We start from the raw sequence: 19169 nt of genomic DNA on the forward strand, positions 1-19169 counted from the left end.
GTGGCTCGGGTGGTTGTTGTCCTTGATGATCTTTATGGCCTTCCTGTGAAATCGGGTGGTGTAGGTGTCTTGGAGGGCAGGTAGTTTGCCCCCGGTGATGCGTTGTGCAGACCTCACTACCCTCTGGAGAGCCTTACGGTTGTGGGCGGAGCAGTTGCCGTACTAGGCGGTGATACAGCCCGACAGGATGCTCTCGATTATGCATTTGTAGAAGTTTGTGAGTGCTTTTGGTGACAAGCCGAATTTCTTCAGCCTCCTGAGGTTGAAGAGGCGCTGCTGCGCCTTCTTCACGATGCTGTCTGTGTGGGTGGACCAATTCAGTTTGTCTGTGATGTGTACGCCGAGGAACTTAAAAATGTACTACCCTCTCCACTACTGTTCCATCGATGTGGATAGGGGGGTGTTCCTTCTGCTGTTTCCTGAAGTCCACAATCATCTCCTTAGTTTTGTTGACGTTGAGTGTGAGGTTATTTACCTGACACCACACTCCGAGGGCCCTCACCTCCTCCCTGTAGGCCGTCTCGTTGTTGTTGGTAATCAAGTCTACCACTGTTGTGTCGTCCGCAAACTTGATGATTGAGTTGGAGGCGTGCGTGGCCACGCAGTCGTGGGTGAACAGGGAGTACAGGAGAGGGCTCAGAATGCACCCTTGTGGGGCCCCAGTGTTGAGGATCAGCGGGGTGATGTTGTTGCCTACCCTCACCACCTGGGGGCGGCCCATCAGGAAGTCCAGTACCCAGTTGCACAGGGCGGGGTCGAGACCCAGGGTCTCGAGCTTGATGACGAGCTTGGAGGGCACTATGGTGTTAAATGCCGAGCTGTAGTCGATGAACAGCATTCTCACATAGGTACTCCTCTTGTCCAGATGGGTTAGGGCAGTGTGCATTGTGGTTGAGATTGCATCATCTGAGGACCTATTTGGGCGGTAAGCAAATTGAAGTGGGTCTAGGGTGTCAGGTAGGGTGGAGGTGATATGGTCCTGGACTAGTCTCTCAAAGCACTTCATGATGACAGAAGTGAGTGCTACGGGGCGGTAGTCGTTTAGCTCAGTTACCTTAGCTTTCTTGGGAACAGGAACAATGGTGGCCCTCTTGAAGCATGTGGGAACAACAGACTGGGATAGGGATTGATTGAATATGTCCGTAAACACACCAGCCAGCTGGTCTGCGCATGCTCTGAGGGCGCGGCTGGGGATGCTGTCTGGGCCTGCAGCCTTGCGAGGGTTGACACGTTTAAATGTTTTCCTCACGTCGGCTGCAGTGAAGGAGAGTCCGCATGTTTTAGTTGCGGGCTTTAGTTGCGGGCAGTGTCAGTGGCACTGTATTGTCCTCAAAGCGGGCAAAAAAGTTATTTAGTCTGCCTGGGAGCAAGACATCCTGGTCCGTGACGGTGCTGGTTTTCTTTTTGTAATCCGTGATTGACTGTAGACCCTGCCACATACCTCTTGTGTCTGAGCCGTTGAATTGAGATTCTACTTTGTCTCTATACTGACGCATAGCTTGTTTGATTGCCTTGCGGAGGGAATAGTTACACTGTTTGTATTCGGTCATGTTTCCAGTCACCTTGCCCTGATTAAAAGCAGTGGTTCGCGCTTTCAGGTTCACGCGAATGCTGCCATCAATCCACAGTTTCTGGTTTGGGAATGTTTTAATCGTTGATATGGGAACGACATCTTCAACGCATGTTCTAATGAACTCGCACACCGAATCAGCGTATTCGTCAATGTTGTCGTCTGACGCAATACGGAACATATCCCAGTCCACGTGATGGAAGCAGTCTTGGAGTGTGGAATCAGATTGGTCGGACCAGCGTTGAACAGACCTCAGCGCGGTAGCTTCCTGTCTGTAGGCAGGTATCAATAAAATGGAGTCGTGGTCAGCTTTTCCGAAAGGAGGGCGGGGCAGGGCCTTATATGCGTCGCAGAAGTTGGAATAGCAATGATCCAAGGTTTTTCCAGCCCTGGTTGCGCAATCGATATGCTGATAAAATTTAGGGAGTCTTGTTTTCAGATTAGCCTTGTTAAAATCCCCAGCTACAATGAATGCAGCCTCCAGATATATGGATTCCAGTTTGCAAAGAGTCAAATAAAGTTCGTTCAGAGCCATCGATGTGTCTGCTTGGGGGGGAATATATACGGCTGTGATTATAATCGAAGAGAATTCCCTTGGTAGATAATGCGGTCTACAGTTGATTGTGAGGAATTCTAAATCAGGTGAACAGAAGGACTTGAGTACCTGTATGTTGTCATGATCACACCACGTCACGTTAACCATAAAGCATACGCCCCCGCCCCTCTTCTTACCAGAAAGATGTTTGTTGTCAAGAGACTGGACATTTGTGAGGAGAATGCTAGGGAGTGGTACACAATGTGCCCGTCTCCGGAGTCTGACCAGAAGACCGCTTCGTTTTCCCCTTTTTCGAAGTCGTTTTTGGGGTCGCCGGCTGGGATCCATTCCGTTGTCCTGGGTGAAAGGCAGGATCCGCTTCGCGAAAGTCATATTCTTGGTCGTACTGATGGTGAGTTGACACTGCTCTTATGTTTAGTAGTTCTTCTCGACTGTATGTAATGAAATCTAAGATGACCTGGGGTACCAATGTAAGAAATAACACGTAAAAAAAAAAAAAAAACTGCATAGTTTCCTAGGAACGCGAAGCGAGGCGGCCATCTCTGTCGGCGCCGGAAGTAAGTGTGTACCACATTAAAGCTGTTTGCCTGTGTTGCTTGTGTCATGCCTCTGCTCTGTCTCAGTAGTGAGAGGCAGCTCGGGCAGCTTCTACGTTCTTGATTTCATCAAATCTATTATGATTTGGATCCCATAGGCCAGGGATCGGTAACTTTGATGGGGGTGGGGGCCACAAAAAAATCTAAAGTCATCATGAGGGGGCGCAGTGGCTCAGGGGTCTGCGTACCTACCAGAGGATACTGGTGGGAGGAGCTATGGAAGGCTGGAATCAGTTTTAGAGTTCATTTCTTGCAATTCTACACATTATGCCATTGGTGGAGAGAAATGTTAGCAATTTTTAACATGATATCTGAGTGAGAGTGACTAACAAAATGAAATCGGGGCCCCCCCGGTCGGTAATTTCGACCATGACTGGTACAAGTTTAGATAGCTGGCCGCTAGACTAACTGACCAATCGGAAAAATGTTAGTTGACTAATCTAATGACTGTCAGTGACCAGCCTAACGTATAAGGCATTTCTTTCTTTCTTGACCTGATGAGAGAGAGAAAAAAAAAACTGTCGGGTGAGGTTCGACTCATCCAGTAAATGTGGAGGAAGAGTTAAGATGGAGTGTTGCTTTCTTAAAGCATGTAACCACAGCCCAATATAACAGCTTGAGTATGGGTGAGTGGGTGTGTCGAAAGCCATGGGTATATGGAAAGCGAATGAGCTAATTGGGCAGATGTGTTGCCACTCAAGACCGTTTTGCGTGGCTGATTGGGCTGCACGATGAGTCAATAAGCCGGTGACAAGTGCACCGGTGTTGTATCGACGTGCCTGCCGACTTGGAAGTGCTTCCTACTGGGTATCACGGTCGTGTCACAGGCAGTAGCCAACATGGCCATTTTTTTCTCTCACCATGATTTTATTTCAAGTAGGATAGCAACAAACACAATAAGTAACTAATATTGATAACCATTTAGATGATGGGTTGTGCCGTGGGGGAGTTCTTCGTGGGCTATACTCGTCTCAGGATGGTAGGTTGGTGGTTGGAGATATCCCTCTAGTGGTGTGGGGGTTGTGCTTTGGCAAAGTGGGTGGGGTCATATCCTGCCTGTTTGGCCCTGTCAAGGGGGTATCGTCGGACGGGGCCACAGTGTCTCCCGACCCCTCCCGTCTCAGCCTCCAGTATTTATGCTGCAGTAGTTTATGTGTCGGGGGCTAGGGTCAGTCTGTTATATCTGGAATTTTTTTTCTCTCTCTCTTCTCTTCTCTTCTCTTCTCTTCTCTCTTCTCTTCTCTTCTCTCTCTTCTCTTCTCTTCTCTTCTCTTCTCTTCTCTTCTCTTCTCTTCTCTTCTCTTCTCTTCTCTTCTCTTCTCTTCTCCTCTCTCTCTCTCTCTCTCTCTCTCTCTCTCTCTCTCTCTCTCTCTCTCTCTCTCTCTCTCTCTCTCTCTCTCTCTCTCTCTCTCTCTCTCTCTCTCTCTCGTTGGCCTGGGGGTAGATTTATGACAGTCATAAATACCTCTTCCCCCCCTTTTCCTCTCTCTACCCTACTGATGTTACATTTGCAAACCCCTTGATTAACATAGAGATTCTGGGAACATTAGAAGGTGGGTGGAAATTAACTATATTCTGGTAATCCGACCAATTGAACATATGCAGTGGTACTTAATGAATATGATGATGTCAGTTCGGTTGTCATCTGAGACATTCTCCTCAATGATAAGATGACATAAACTCTACAGTGGAAAGTCTACACATCAGAGTTATCGGATTCACATGGAATTGTTGTTCAATTTAAATGTTTGAAAATAAATTATTCGTGATGGGATTAAATGTGATTTTAGCTTCTAAAATGTGAGATTTGGGTTTTCATAAGGTTAGGGCTCTGCTCAATCAGTGTCCCTGTGAAGGGACATGGGTTATAAAACTTTTCAGACACGCCCTCCTCTCCCTTCCTATATAAAGCCTTGACGACAATATAACCTCCTGTTCCGAGGATGTGAGGACGACTAACAAAACATACATGTCAGAACAGTTCAGATCATAACTACAGAACGAAGTCAACATCAGCGTGAGCTTTGGTTGTGAATGGTATGAACTTTGAACTATTATTCACTACAGAAGTGATACCTCGTAGCCGTTGAGTTAGCAACAGCAGCTGCAAACGAGGGTTAGGAAGGAACAGACAGAGTATCCCGTCTATCACACAACGACGTTACTACAACATTACATTACATTTAAGTCATTTAGCAGACGCTCTGATCCAGAGCGACTTACAAATTGGTGCATTCACCTTATGACATCCAGTGGAACAGCCACTTTACAATAGTGCATCTAAATCTTTTAGGGGGGGGGGTGAGAAGGATTACTTATCCTATCCTAGGTATTCCTTAAAGAGGTGGGGTTTCAGGTGTCTCCGGAAGGTGGTGATTGACTCCGCTGTCCTGGCGTCGTGAGGGAGTTTGTTCCACCATTGGGGGGCCAGAGCAGCGAACAGTTTTGACTGGGCTGAGCGGGAACTGTACTTCCTCAGTGGTAGGGAGGCGAGCAGGCCAGAGGTGGATGAACGCAGTGCCCTTGTTTGGGTGTAGGGCCTGATCAGAGCCTGGAGGTACTGAGGTGCCGTTCCCTCACAGCTCCGTAGGCAAGCACCATGGTCTTGTAGCGGATGCGAGCTTCAACTGGAAGCCAGTGGAGAGAGCGGAGGAGCGGGGTGACGTGAGAGAACTTGGGAAGGTTGAACACCAGACGGGCTGCGGCGTTCTGGATGAGTTGTAGGGGTTTAATGGCACAGGCAGGGAGCCCAGCCAACAGCGAGTTGCAGTAATCCAGACGGGAGATGACAAGTGCCTGGATTAGGACCTGCGCCGCTTCCTGTGTGAGGCAGGGTTGTACTCTGCGGATGTTGTAGAGCATGAACCTACAGGAACGGGCCACCGCCTTGATGTTAGTTGAGAACGACAGGGTGTTGTCCAGGATCACGCCAAGGTTCTTAGCGCTCTGGGAGGAGGACACAATGGAGTTGTCAACCGTGATGGCGAGATCATGGAACGGGCAGTCCTTCCCCGGGAGGAAGAGCAGCTCCGTCTTGCCGAGGTTCAGCTTGAGGTGGTGATCCGTCATCCACACTGATATGTCTGCCAGACATGCAGAGATTTCGCCACCTGGTCAGAAGGGGGAAAGGAGAAGATTAATTGTGTGTCGTCTGCATAGCAATGATAGGAGAGACCATGTGAGGTTATGACAAGCCAAGTGACTATAGCGAGAATAGGAGAGGGCCTAGAACAGAGCCCTGGGGGACACCAGTGGTGAGAGCGCGTGGTGAGGAGACAGATTCTCGCCACGCCACCTGGTAGGAGCGACCTGTCAGGTAGGATGCAATCCAAGCGTGGGCCGCGCCGGAGATGCCCAACTCGGAGAGGGTGGAGAGGAGGATCTGATGGTTCACAGTATCGAAGGCAGCCGATAGGTTAGCTTTAGCAGTGCGGTTGTGAATCAGTTGAATGACTAGTCTTGAAACCTGACTGATTTGGATCAAGAAGGTCATTCTGAGAGAGATACGGGAGAGCTGGCCAAGGACGGCACGTTCAAGAGTTTTGGAGAGAAAAGAAAGAAGGGATACTGGTCTGTAGTTGTTGACATCGGAGGGATCGAGTGTAGGTTTTTTCAGAAGGGGTGCAACTCTCGCTCTCTTTGAGCCAGCGGTCAGGGATGAGTTGATGAGCGAGGTGAGGTAAGGGAGAAGGTCTCCGGAAATGGTCTGGAGAAGAGAGGAGGGGATAGGGTCAAGCGGGCAGGTTGTTGGGCGGCCGGCCGTCACAAGACGCGAGATTTCATCTGGAGAGAGAGGGGAGAAAGAGGTCAGAGCACAGGGTAGGGCAGTGTGAGCAGAACCAGCGGTGTCGTTTGACTTAGCAAACGAGGATCGGATGTCGTCGACAACGTAGACATTCTTCAAAGGACAAAGGACTCGGTTTGGCAACACAGCCTTCCATCTACCACCAACCTACTGAAGCGCTGCTCAGAGTGAATATTTATTGCATTTTCCTTTTCCAAATGGGCGGTAATTTAGAATGCATAAGATACTGTATTTACGATAGCACTGCTTCTTCCTTTGTTTCTCAGTCTTCCCGCTCTTTCACTCAAACCAAGCCCCTTTTCTTTTGTGTAACAAGCTGTCATATCTGTTCCGCCCGCTAGGGACGTTTTCCTTTATGACGTCATTTGAAATCAAGTTATGATTAATTATGTGTACGTGTAATTCTGTGTGATTAGTTAGGTATTTAGTAAATAAATCATTAAACCCAATTTTGTATTGCTGATTCAACTTGTTAGCCAGGGTTCGTGAAGATAACCAAGAATTTACAACTTTCAGATGAGACTGAATTAAGGTGATGATTAATATTGACTGCTATTGATGTAAAATATTACTAGCTCTTTAAGAGTTTATTCGGAAGATAACAGTTCTATAAATATTATTTAGTGGTGCCCCGACTCTAGTTAATTACATTTACATGATTAGTTCAATCAGGTAATATTAATTACAGAGAAATGATTTTATAGAATAGCATGTCATATCACTTAATCCGGCATAGCCAAAGACACGACAACTACCTGGCCTGAGGACTCCTTGCTGTCACCAGTCCACCTGGTCATGCTGCTGCTCCAGTTTCAACTGTTCTGCCTGTGGCTATGGAACCCTGACCTGTTCACCAGACGTGCTACCTCTCCCAGACCTGCTGTTTTCAACTCTGTAGAGACAGCAGGAGTGGTAGATATACTCTCAATGATCGGCTATGAAAAGCCAACTGACATTTACTCCTGAGGTGCTGACCTGTTGCACCCTCTACAACCACTGTGATTATTATTATTTGACCCTGCTGGTCATCTATGAACATTTGAACATCTTGGCCATGTTCTGTTATAATCTCCACCCGGCACAGCCAGAAGAGGACTGGCCACCCCTCATAGCCTGGTTCCTCTCTAGGTTTCTTCCTAGGTTCTGGCCTTTCTAGGGAGTTTCTCCTAGTGACTGTGTTTCTACACCTGCATTGCTTGCTGTTTGGGGTTTTATCCTGGGTTTCTGTACAGCACTTTGCGACATCAGCTGATGTAAGAAGGGCTTTATAAATACATTTGATTGATTGATTGAGATGTCACCTTGATACATACAAAAATACAATCTACTGCTCAATGGGGAGGGCATGAACGGCAACAAGACAAGGACACATGGGAAGTAGCTACCTAGTAGCCAATATCAGGGTGACAGTTACAGTAAGCACATGTATACAATGCATGAAGCAAAAATACACCCATCAAAAACTAAAACAATTCTCAATTTTATAACTGAAAATGTACAGTTATTTGTATAAAACTAACAATGAAATACGACTCAGGCTCATCCTCTGGCTTAAAAACAGAAGTTCAAACTCTTGCGGTACGCTATCGCAATGTATGGTAGTTGCGTGTTAAGAAAGAGGGCGCATGGCTCTTGACCTTCCCCTCTCCCAAGTCCGTATGGGAGTTGCAGCGATGAGGCAAGACAGTAACTACTACTAATTGGATACCATGAAAAAGGGGGTCAAATAAAATAATATTAAAAACCTGTCTAACCTATAGCAGAGCGCTTTCGACACACCCACTCCTTTCCACACGCCCATTACTTTCCTTTCGACATACCCACTCACTTGCCCATACTCCGGTCACCATATTGGGATGCACCTACCGACTTCCCTCTTAGTAAGGTCCGGAAGCAGATGTCGCGTCGCAGGCTCTCTTTCCATTTCCCCTGAAAACCGGATGTTATGACCGACCCTTCTGAGTGTGGTCAGTGACTGACATGGCAAGAGAAACTGCTGATGCACAACCACATTTAGAAATTGCTATTGTGTGTGTTTTTTCACGTTATTTGTAACTTATTTTGTACATAATGTTTCTGCCACCGTCTCTTATGACCGAAAAAGAGCTTCTGGATATCAGGACAGCGATTACTCACATCGCACTGGACAAAGATTTTTTTGTTAATGAGTCGGACACGAAGGATGTACTTCAGACACCCGACAAGGCCCAAAATCCCATCATTTCCACAAGAAAGAGACAGAGATATCGGGGACGTAGGTCGGGGTGCCTTGTAAGGATCCGAGTGGGTAATCTGCCTCTACCATCAGTCCTATTAGCCAACGTACAATCATTGGATAACAAAATAGACGAGCTACGATATCAAATATCCTACCAAAGGGACATTAAAAACTGTAATATCTTGTGTTTCACAGAGTCGTGGCTGAACGACAACACGGATAACATACAGCTGGCAGGGTTTACGCTGCATCGGCAAGATAGAACAGCTGCCTCCGGTAAGACAAGGGGTGGCTGTCTATGTATATTTGTAAACAACAGCTGGTGCACGAAATCTAATAATAAGGAAGACTCGAGGTTTTGCTCGCCTGAGGTAGCCCAGTGGTTAGAGCGGGGGGCCAGTAACTGAAAGGTTGATAGATCGAATCCCCGAGCTGACATGGTAAAATCTGTCGTTCTGAACAAGGCAGTTAACCTTCTGTTCCTAGGCGGTCATTGTAAATAAGAATTTGTTCTTAACTGACTTGTCTAGTTAAATAAAGGTACAAAAATGATAACCTGTCGACCATACAATTTACCAAGACGTTTTCATCTTTATTTTCTGTCGCTGTCTATTTACCACCACAAACCGATGTTGGCACTAAGACTGCACTCAATGAGCTGCATAAGGCCATAAACAAACAGGAAAACGCTCATACAGAGGCGGCGCTCTAAGTGGTTGCTGGAGACTTTAATGCAGGGAAATTTAAATCTGTTTTACCTCATTTCTACCAGCATGTTAAATTTGCAACCAGATGGAAAAAACTCTTTACTCCACACACACAGACACATACAAAGCTCTCCCTCGCCCTCGCCCTCGCCCTCGCCCTCTATTTGGCAAATCAGACCATAATTCTATCCTCCTGATTCCCGCTTACAAGCAAAAACTAAAGCAGGAAGCACCAGTGACTCGGTCAATAAAGAAGTGGTCAGATGACACAGATGCTAAGCTACAGGACTGTTTTGCTACCACAGACTGGAATATGTTCCGGGATTCTTATCATGGCATTGAGGAATACACCACATTTATTTATTTTTTATTTCACCTTTATTTAACCAGGTAGGCCAGTTGAGAACAAGTTCTCATTTACAACTGCAACCTGGCCAAGATAAAGCAAAGCAGTGCGATTAAAAACAACAACACAGAGTTGCATATGGGATAAACACACGTACAGTCAATAACACAATAGAAAAATATATGTACAGTGTGTGCAAATGTAGTAAGATTAGGGAGGTAAGGCAATAAATAGGCCATAGAGGCTAAATAATTACAATTTAGCATTAACACTGGAGTGATAGATGTGCAGAAGATGATGTGCAAGTAGAGATACTGGGGTGCAAAAAAGGAAACATTAAAAATAACAATATGGGGATGAGGTAGTTGGGTGTGATATTTACAGATGGGCTGTGTACAGGTACAGAGATCAGTAAGCTGCTCTGACAGCTTTCCAATCTTTGGGGATCTCAGATGATACGAAAGAGAGGTTGAACAGGCTAGTAATAGAGGTTGCAACAATTTCGGCTGCTAATTTTTAGAAAGAGAGGGTCCAGACTGTCTAGCCCAGCTGATTTGTAGGGATCCAGATTTTGCACATCAGCTGTCTGGATTTGGGTGAAGGAGAAGCGGGGGGTGGGAGGCTTGAGCAAGTTTCTGCGGGGGGTGCAGAGCTGTTGGCCGGGGTAGGGGTAGCCAGGTGGAAAGCATGGCCAGCCGTAGAAAATGCTTATTGAAATGATCGATTATCGTAGATTTATCGTCGGTGACAGTGTTTCCTAGCATCAGTGCAGTGGGCAGCTGGGAGGAGGTGCTCTTATTCTCCATGGACTTTACAGTGTCCCAAAACTTTTAGGAATTAGTGCTACAGGATGCAAATTTCTGTTTGAAAAAGATACCACTTTTAAAGAGCAACCAGGCATCCTCTACTGACGGGATGAGGTCAAAATCCTTCCAGGATACCCGGGCCAGGTCGATAAGAAAGGCTTGCTCACTGAAGTGTTTTAGGGAGCGTTTGACAGTAATGAGGGGTGGTCGTTTGACTGCGGACCCATTACGGATGCAGGCAATCAGGTAGTGATTGCTGAGATCCTGGTTGATTCACATATCATTTCACATATGGTGTCCAGGGAACAGCTGGGGCTGAGGGGGGTCTATAACAAGCGGCAATGGTGAGAGACTTATTTCTGGAAAGGTGGAATTTTAAAAGTAGAAGCTCGAATTGTTTGAGCACAGACCTGGATAGTATGAAAGAAGTCTGCAGGCTAACTCCGCCCCCAGTGACATCAGCCAGTGACATCAGTCAGTGACTTCATCAATAATTGAAATAAGTGTATCGATGACGTCATCCTCATAGTGACCGTACGTACATACCCCAACCAGAAGCCATGGATTAAAGGCAACATCCACACTGAGCTAAAGAGTGGAGCTGCCGTTTTCAAGGAGCGGAACTCTAACCCGGACGCTTATAAGAAATACCGCTATGCCCTCCGATGAACCATCAAACAGACAAAGCATCAATACAGGACTAAGAATGAATCATACTACACTGGCCTTAACGCTCGTCTTATGTGCCAGGGCTTGCAACGTATTACAGACTACAAAAGGAAGCACAGCCGAGAGCTGCCCAGTGAAACGAGCCTACCAGACAAGCTAAATTACTTCTATGCTCGCTTCGAGGCAAGCAACACTGAAGCATGCATGAGAGCATCAGCTGTTCCGGAAGACTGTGTGATCATGCTCTCTGTATCCGATGTGAGTAAGACCTTTAAACAGGTCAATATTCACAAGGATTACCAGGACATGTAACCAACCAACTGGCAAGTGTCTTCACTGACATTTTCAACCTGTCCCTGACTCAGTCTGTAATGCCAACATGTTTCAAGCAGACCACCATAGTCCCTGTGCCCAAGAACACTAAGGTAACCTGCCTAAACCACTACAGACCCGTCTGTAGCCATGAAGTGCTTTGAAAGGCTGGTCATGGCTCACATCAACACCCTTAGAAACCCTAGACCCACTCCAAATTGCATACCGCCCCAACAGATCCACAGATTATGCAATCTCTATTCCATTCCACACTGCTCTTTCCCACCTGGACAAAAGGAAAACCTATGTGAGAATGCTATTCATTGACTACAGCTCAGTGTTCAACACCATAGTGCCCTCAAAGCTCATCACTAAGCTAAGGACCATGGGACTAAACACCTAGATAGATCGAATCCCCGAGCTGACATGGTAAAATCTGTCGTTCTGAACAAGGCAGTTAACCTTCTGTTCCTAGGCGGTCATGAATCCTGGACTTCCTGATGGGCCGCCCCAGGTGGTAAGGGTAGGTAACAACACATCTGCCACGCTGAACTTCAACACGGGGGACCCGTGCTCAGTCCCTTCCTGTACTCCCTGTTCACCCATGACAGCATGGCCAGGCATGACTCCAATAACATCATTAAGTTTGCCGACGATAGTGGTAGGCCTGATCACCGACAACGATGAGACAGCCAATAGGGAGGAGGTCAGAGACCAGGCCATGTGGTGCCAGGGTAACAACCTCTCCCTCAACGTGATCAAGGCAAAGGAGATGATTGTGGACTACAGGAAAAGGAAGACCGAGCATGCCCCTATTCTCAATGACGGGGCTGTATTGGAGCTTCTAGTTCCTTGGTGTCCACATCACCAACAAACTATCCAAACAGACCAAGACATTAGTGAAGAGGGCATGACAACGCCTATTCTCCATGAGGAGTCTGAAAAGATTTATCATGTGTCCTCAGATCCTCAAAAACGTATATACACCTGCACAATCAAGAGCATCCTGACTGGTGCATCACTGCCTGACGTGGCAACTGCTCCACCTCCAACTGCAAGGCACTACAGAGGGTAGTGCGTATGGCCCAGTACATCACTGGGGCCAAGCTTCCTGACATCCAGAACCTCTATACCAGGCGGTGTCAGTGGAAGGACCTAATAATTGTCAAAGTCTCCAGCCACCCTAGTCATAGACTGTTCTTTCTACTACCGCACGGCAAGCGGTACCGGAGCTCCAAGTCTAAGTCCAAAAGGCTTCTTAACAGCTTCTACCCCCAAGCCATAAGACTCCTGAACAGCTAATCAAATGGCTACCCAAACTATTTGCAGTGCCCCCCCCCCTTTTACGCTGCTTCTGCTCTCTGCTTATCATCTAAGCATAGTCACTTTAACTCTACCTACATGTACATATACATACTACCTCGATTATCTCGACTAACCTGTGCCCCCGCACATTGACTCTGTACCGGTACCTCTTGTATATAGCCTTGTTACTGTTATTTTACTGCTGCTCTTTAATTATTGCATATGCGTGCATTCTTATTTATGAATGTACGCTGAACAAACTAGCAAAATAACAAAATGAAACATGAAGCTCTACAAACGGGTGCTGACAGGCAACTGCACATAGACAAGATCCCACACCAGAAAGTGGGAAACAGGGCTGCCTAAATATGATCCCCAATCAGAGACAACGATAAGCAGCTGTCTCTGATTGTAAACCATATCAGGCCAACATAGAAAAACAAAAACCCCTGGACATACAAAACCCCTAGACATTCAAAACCCTAGACATACAACACTAGAGTATCCACCCTAGTCACACCCTGACCTAACCTGAATATATAGAAAACAGAGATATCTAAGGTCAGGGCGTGACAGTACCCCCCCCCCCCACAAAGGTGCAGGCTGCCGGCCGCAAACCTGAAACTATAGGGGAGGTTCCGGGTGGGCATCTACCCTTGGTGCCGGCTCCGGTTCTGGACGCAGTCCCCCCTGCTTACACTGATCCCTCCGCTTTTGTGGCACCAGACCGTGGATCATCGCCGGAGACCCAAGATTGGGGACCGTCGCTGGAGGTTCCGGAATGTGGACTGTCGCTGGAGGTTCCGGACTGTGGACCGTCGGTGGAGGTTCCGGACTGTGGACCATCGTTGGAGGTTCAAGACTGTGGACCGTCGTTGGAGGTTCCAGACTTGAAACTGTCGCCGGAAGCTCTGGACTGGAAACTGTCGCTGGAAGCTGTGGACTGGGAACTGTCGCAGGAAGCTCTGGACTGGGAACTGTCACAGGAAGCTCTGGACTGGGAACTGTCGCAGGAAGTTCTGGACTGGGAACTGTCGCAGGAAGCTCTGGACTGGGAACTGTCGCAGGAAGCTCTGGACTGGGAACTGTCGCAGGAAGCTCTGGACTGGGAACTGTCGCAGGAAGCTCTGGACTGGGAACTCTTGCCGGAAGCTCTGGACTGGGAACTGTCGCCGGAACCTCTGGACTGTGGAGGCGCACTGGAGGCCTGATGCGTGGGACCGGTACTGGTGGTACCGGGCTGATGACACGCACCTCAGGGTGAGTGCGGGGAGGAAGCACAGGACGTACTGGACTGTGGAGGCGCACTTGAGGTCTGATGCGTGGTGCCGGCACTGGTGGTACCGGGCTGGGGACACGCACCTCAGGGCGAGTGCGAGGAGCAGGAACAGGACATACTGGACTGTGGAGGTACACTGGAGGCCTGGTGCGTGGGACCGGTACAGGTGGCACCGGGCTGATGACACGCACCTCAGGGCGAGTGCGAGGAGAAGGCACAGAACTTACTGAACTGTGGAGACGCACTGGAGGGCTAATGCGTGGGACCGGTACAGGTGGCACCGGGCTGATGACACACACTTCTGTCACGATCGTTATAAGGATTGGACCAAGGCGCAGCGTGGTATGCGTACATTCTTATTTATTAAAATTGACTCTGTACCGGTACCTCTTGTATATAGCCTTGTTACTGTTATTTTACTGCTGCTCTTTAATTATTGCATATGCGTGCATTCTTATTTATGAATGTACGCTGAACAAACGAACAAAATAACGAAACGAAACGTGAAGCTATACAAACGAGTGCTGACAGGCAACTGCACATAGACAAGATCCCACACCAGAAAGTGGGAAACAGAGCTGCCTAAATATGATCCCCAATCAGAGACAACGATAAAAAGCTGTCTCTGATTGGGAACCATATCAGGCCAACATAGACATACAAAAACCCCTAGACATACAACAACCTTAGACATACAAAACCCGAGACATACAACACTAGAGTACCCACCCTAGTCACACCCTGACCTAATCAAAATATATAGAAAACAGAGATATCTAAAGGTCAGGGCGTGACAACATATGACATAAAAGTAACGTCATTTTTTTGCGGGGGGGGGGGGGGGGTATCCACGGGCCTACGAAAGGGGGGCGCCAAAGGGGTTGAACTGAATGCGGGTTTAAGGCGCCCGATACCTACGCTCATCACACAGTAAGTCTTCTTGACGTGATGGTGTTCATAACAATGATGTTCTTTATTCAACTGTTCAGCTACTGTACTGTGCTTTTTGTCATGCCCATAGTCATTCAAATGTAGTAATATAACATTACACAGGATGGACACATCGCAGACTTGAAACACTGATGTCCTCACGTGAGACCAGCGTATCAGCCTGTAGCTATGATGACCCTGTCGATGTGGGGAGACTGCATTGCAACATAACGCCAAGGCAATGATGCCTGGAAGTAGACGCCTAGTGGGCGTTTCTACACCACATACTGTAAGCCATAAAAATGGTGTTTCACAGTGGGAGAGCTATAGCTCAATTAGGACCGTTGTCTTAGATTGGTATCTGCAGCGTGCTTTACATGTCAGTGTAAACATTGTCAACGGATATTATATGACTATCATTATGCATGTCTTGATTCAGTAACTGCTTTGCTGTGTAATAGCCGATAGTGCCATAGGATGATGACAATGGCAGCATACAAACTGGTAATTGTCATAGAATTGCTATCATCAAAGCATGGCTCATATAAACTACAGTCTGGTATAGACTAGAATAAGACTTTACCTGTGCTCATGGTAATCGCAGGATGTTTCTTCACAATCCGATGTACAGTGGCTACAGCCTCATTCAACTACACACCTCTGGTCAGGAGTGTAGACTGCACATTGATGATGCCTCCCTGCAGAAGATGCTTAATAAGTCGACTCCCCTATGTCCCTTCAGAGATGTATCCTGTAGTACAATGTCGAAGCTATGAAATGTTCTGCCGCCGTCAATTAGCGCTGATACTGGCATATAGCAATATCGTATTATGCGGCACAGTAGTTGTTTTACTCCCTTTCCGACAGCACGGGTTGGGTGTGGGCGTACTGTCGCGCTTGACGCTTGCGTCGCTGCTTCAGCAGGAGCATCACTCGAAACAGGCGATCAATAGCGCCTCAACAGCTCCACTGGGCTCCCCACGAACAAGGGCGTCTGGGAAATTGCGTTTATACCAATAGAAACTGTGTGACTTCAATTTCAATTTCCGAGTGGTACCACCGCGACGCAGTGTAAACAAGACGTGTTGGAATGCACTGTGCGATAGAGCAGAGGCACTGCAACAACGGCGGTGTATATTCTTCCCGAAGAGGCTCTTTTATCAGTCGTAGAAAAAGGGAGACAAAACGGTCATTTATCAGCCAATGTTTTGGACACAATGCTGTAGCCTGGAGTGATGTCTAGTTCTTCAGAGAAAAGTACATTCCCCTAATATTATTGTTGGCCTTTCTTAGGCCTATCTATAGGCATATTATGTTATGCTTATTATATTAGCCTATAGACATTTTTACAAAGGCCTACATCACTTTTCATTTCCAACATTCAAGTGTTTGAAATGCACAAAATCCATGACTGATAATCAATACAATTATTCATTGAGTTATTACACACAATAATTGGAATTCATTATAACCTCATAAACAACCATTTTTCATTTGAAATATATCAGAAATCAATACATTTAAAAAAAAACTGTGTATAGAGTACAATACAGAACAGCCTGCAGTAGCCTAAAGTGTTATTCAAGGTCTAAGGATTTTTACTTTCCTATGCTTTTTGTATGGCCTGATGGGCAAAGAGCAGGCTTTACTGCAATGCTGCTATGCCGTTTCGTCCAGATGAAAACAAGCACAATATACAATGTTGCAACTAAGTTAACATTTTCAGATGAAACATTGGTTACATTGTTCATCATAACCTCATAAACTCAGCAAAAAAAGAAACGTCCCGTTCTTTCAAAGATAATTAGTAAAAATCCAAATAACTTCACAGATCCTCATTGTAAAGGGTTTAAACACAGTTTCCCAAGCTTGTTCAATGAACCATAAACAATGAATGAACATGCACCTGTGGAACGGTCGTTAAGACACTAACAGCTTACAGACAGTAGGCAATCAAGGTCACAGTTATGAAAACATGGGACACTAAAGAGGCCTTTCTACTGACTCTGAAAACACCAAATAAAGATGCCCAGGGTCCCTGCTCATCTGCGTGAACGTGCCTTAGGCATGCTGCAAGGAGGCATGAGGACTGCAGATGTGACCAGGGCCATAAATTGCAATGTCTGTACTGTGAGACGCCTAAGACAGCGCTACAGGGAGACAGGACGGACAGCTGATCGTCCTCGCAGTGACAGACCACGCGTAACAACACCTGCACAGGATCGGCACGTCCGAACATCACACCTGCGGGACAGGTACAGGATGGCAACAACAACTGCCCAAGTTACACCAGGAATGCACAATCCCTCCATTCTCAACGCTGTGCGTTACAGGGAAGACATCCTCCTCCCTCATATGGTACCCTTCCTGCAGGCTCAGGCTCCTGCATGACCCTCCAGCATGACAATGCCACCAGCCATACTGCTCTTTCTGTGCGTGAGTAACACCTCACAGCAAGAACTGACAAATCTGGTGCAGTCCACGAGGAGGAGCTGCACTGCAGTACTTAATGCAGCTGGTGGCCACACCAGATACTGACTGTTACTTTTGATTTTGACCCCCCTTTGTTCAGGTACACATTATTCCATTTCTGTTAGTCACATATCTGTGGAACTTGTTCAGTTTATGTCTCAGTTGTTGAATCTTGTTATGTTCATACAAATATTTACACATGTTAAGTTTGCTGAAAATAAACAGAGTGAGAGGATGTTTCTATTTTTTTGCTGAGTTTATTTCTACTTTAGGGTGGAAACAATGTAACGCAATATGGAGGTGGGTGACTAGCGGAGGCGGTGGACGGTGGTTGGAAGAGCGTGCTTGTTTGAAATGGAAAAGCGTTGTGGTAGCTTTCGATTAAAAAGTGCATCAAGACGAAGCAACTGCTTTATAAGTGGGAGGCACTGTTGAGCGTTACATCCAGAGGGGATCGTGCTGATTGTACGGAGATTGTGACAGACGGTTAAATGGAATCCCTTGAGAAGGCAAGAACAAGATGTATGTCAGGAGAAGTGCAGTATTATCATAAGGAGACGTATACCTGGAATACGGAGGAGGAATGGAAAAGGAGAGGCAGAGGAGGTCTAAGAGAGAGATGGAGGAAGAGGCTGAGCTTGAAAATGGCAGGGAAAAGGAAGATGGGTTGTTAAAGAAGAATGATAGAAAGTGTAAGCCGAGTGAGGTGACGACAGGAGGAGAAATGGAAGCGAATGAGGTTGACGTATTTGAGGTGGTAGGCATGGTGAAGTTCTCAGAGCCTGAGTCTTGCACAGAGTGTCAGGATAAAGATGAGTCTGTGACAATAGAATTATGTTTTTGGAAAAAGTGGACCCTTGCCTTTTGGCTGATCCATTTGTGGTTTCAGGGTGGGTGAAAACAGAGTTGGACGCTGTGGAATCAGTGAGGGTAACCAGAAGTGGTCTCGTGATAATTGTTTGTGTTTCTGCTGGTCAGAGCGAGAAGGTGCTCCGCGTTAAACGAATGGGGGGCAAGAAATGTGAATTGTTTTGCATTCAAGAAAAGGGTGCCATTGAAAGGCGTGAATACTGGGGGTAGCAGTAAATGTCAAAGTTGACCAACTGAAGGGGAAGATTCCCGGTGTTTGTGATGCTCGTCGTGACAGGATAGCGTGAGTGGTGAAACAGAAGAGTCATTGTCTGTTCTTTTGAGTCTTGATGTTGAATCTTTGCCCAACAAAGTTATGTTAGGGTACCTACATCATAAGTTATCCTGTTGTCATGACGTTGGCCTGTGGGTAAGGTTTATGACCCCCCCCATAAATACCTTTATCCCTTCCCTCTCTCTTGACTCTACAGAGGGACTCTTGAATAGCCTTTGTTAAACAGAGATTCTGGGAACATCAGAAGTTGGGGGGAAATATTTTGGTAATCCAACCAGTTGAACATATGCGTTGGTACTTAATGAATATGATGTCAGTTCGGTTGTCATCTGAGACATTCTTATCAATGATAGGATGACATAAACGGTACAGTGGAAAGTCTACACATTATAGTTATCAGATTCACATGGAATTGTTTAGCTTCTAAAATGTGAGATTTGGGTTTTCATGAGTG

General features: G+C 46.7%; 1 protein-coding gene across 2 annotated transcripts in view; it reads right to left on the bottom strand.

Annotated features, from left to right (window-relative positions):
- The window catches only part of LOC118369141 (actin-binding LIM protein 2), a 121731-nt gene that overhangs the window by 86763 nt on the left and 15799 nt on the right, over positions 1-19169 (bottom strand). Inside the window, exon 1 of one of the 2 annotated variants that reach the window (XM_052495756.1) lies at positions 15683-16046. The exons of the other annotated variant lie outside the window; for it this stretch is intronic. Coding sequence (XP_052351716.1) covers positions 15683-15692 — 10 coding nt within the window. The 5' untranslated portion in view covers positions 15693-16046. Of the gene's footprint in view, positions 1-15682; positions 16047-19169 lie in introns of those variants that run through there. 2 annotated transcript variants of the gene reach the window in all.

Source organism: Oncorhynchus keta, chromosome 35 (assembly GCF_023373465.1).
Source record: "Oncorhynchus keta strain PuntledgeMale-10-30-2019 chromosome 35, Oket_V2, whole genome shotgun sequence".
Lineage (NCBI taxonomy): Eukaryota > Metazoa > Chordata > Actinopteri > Salmoniformes > Salmonidae > Oncorhynchus > Oncorhynchus keta.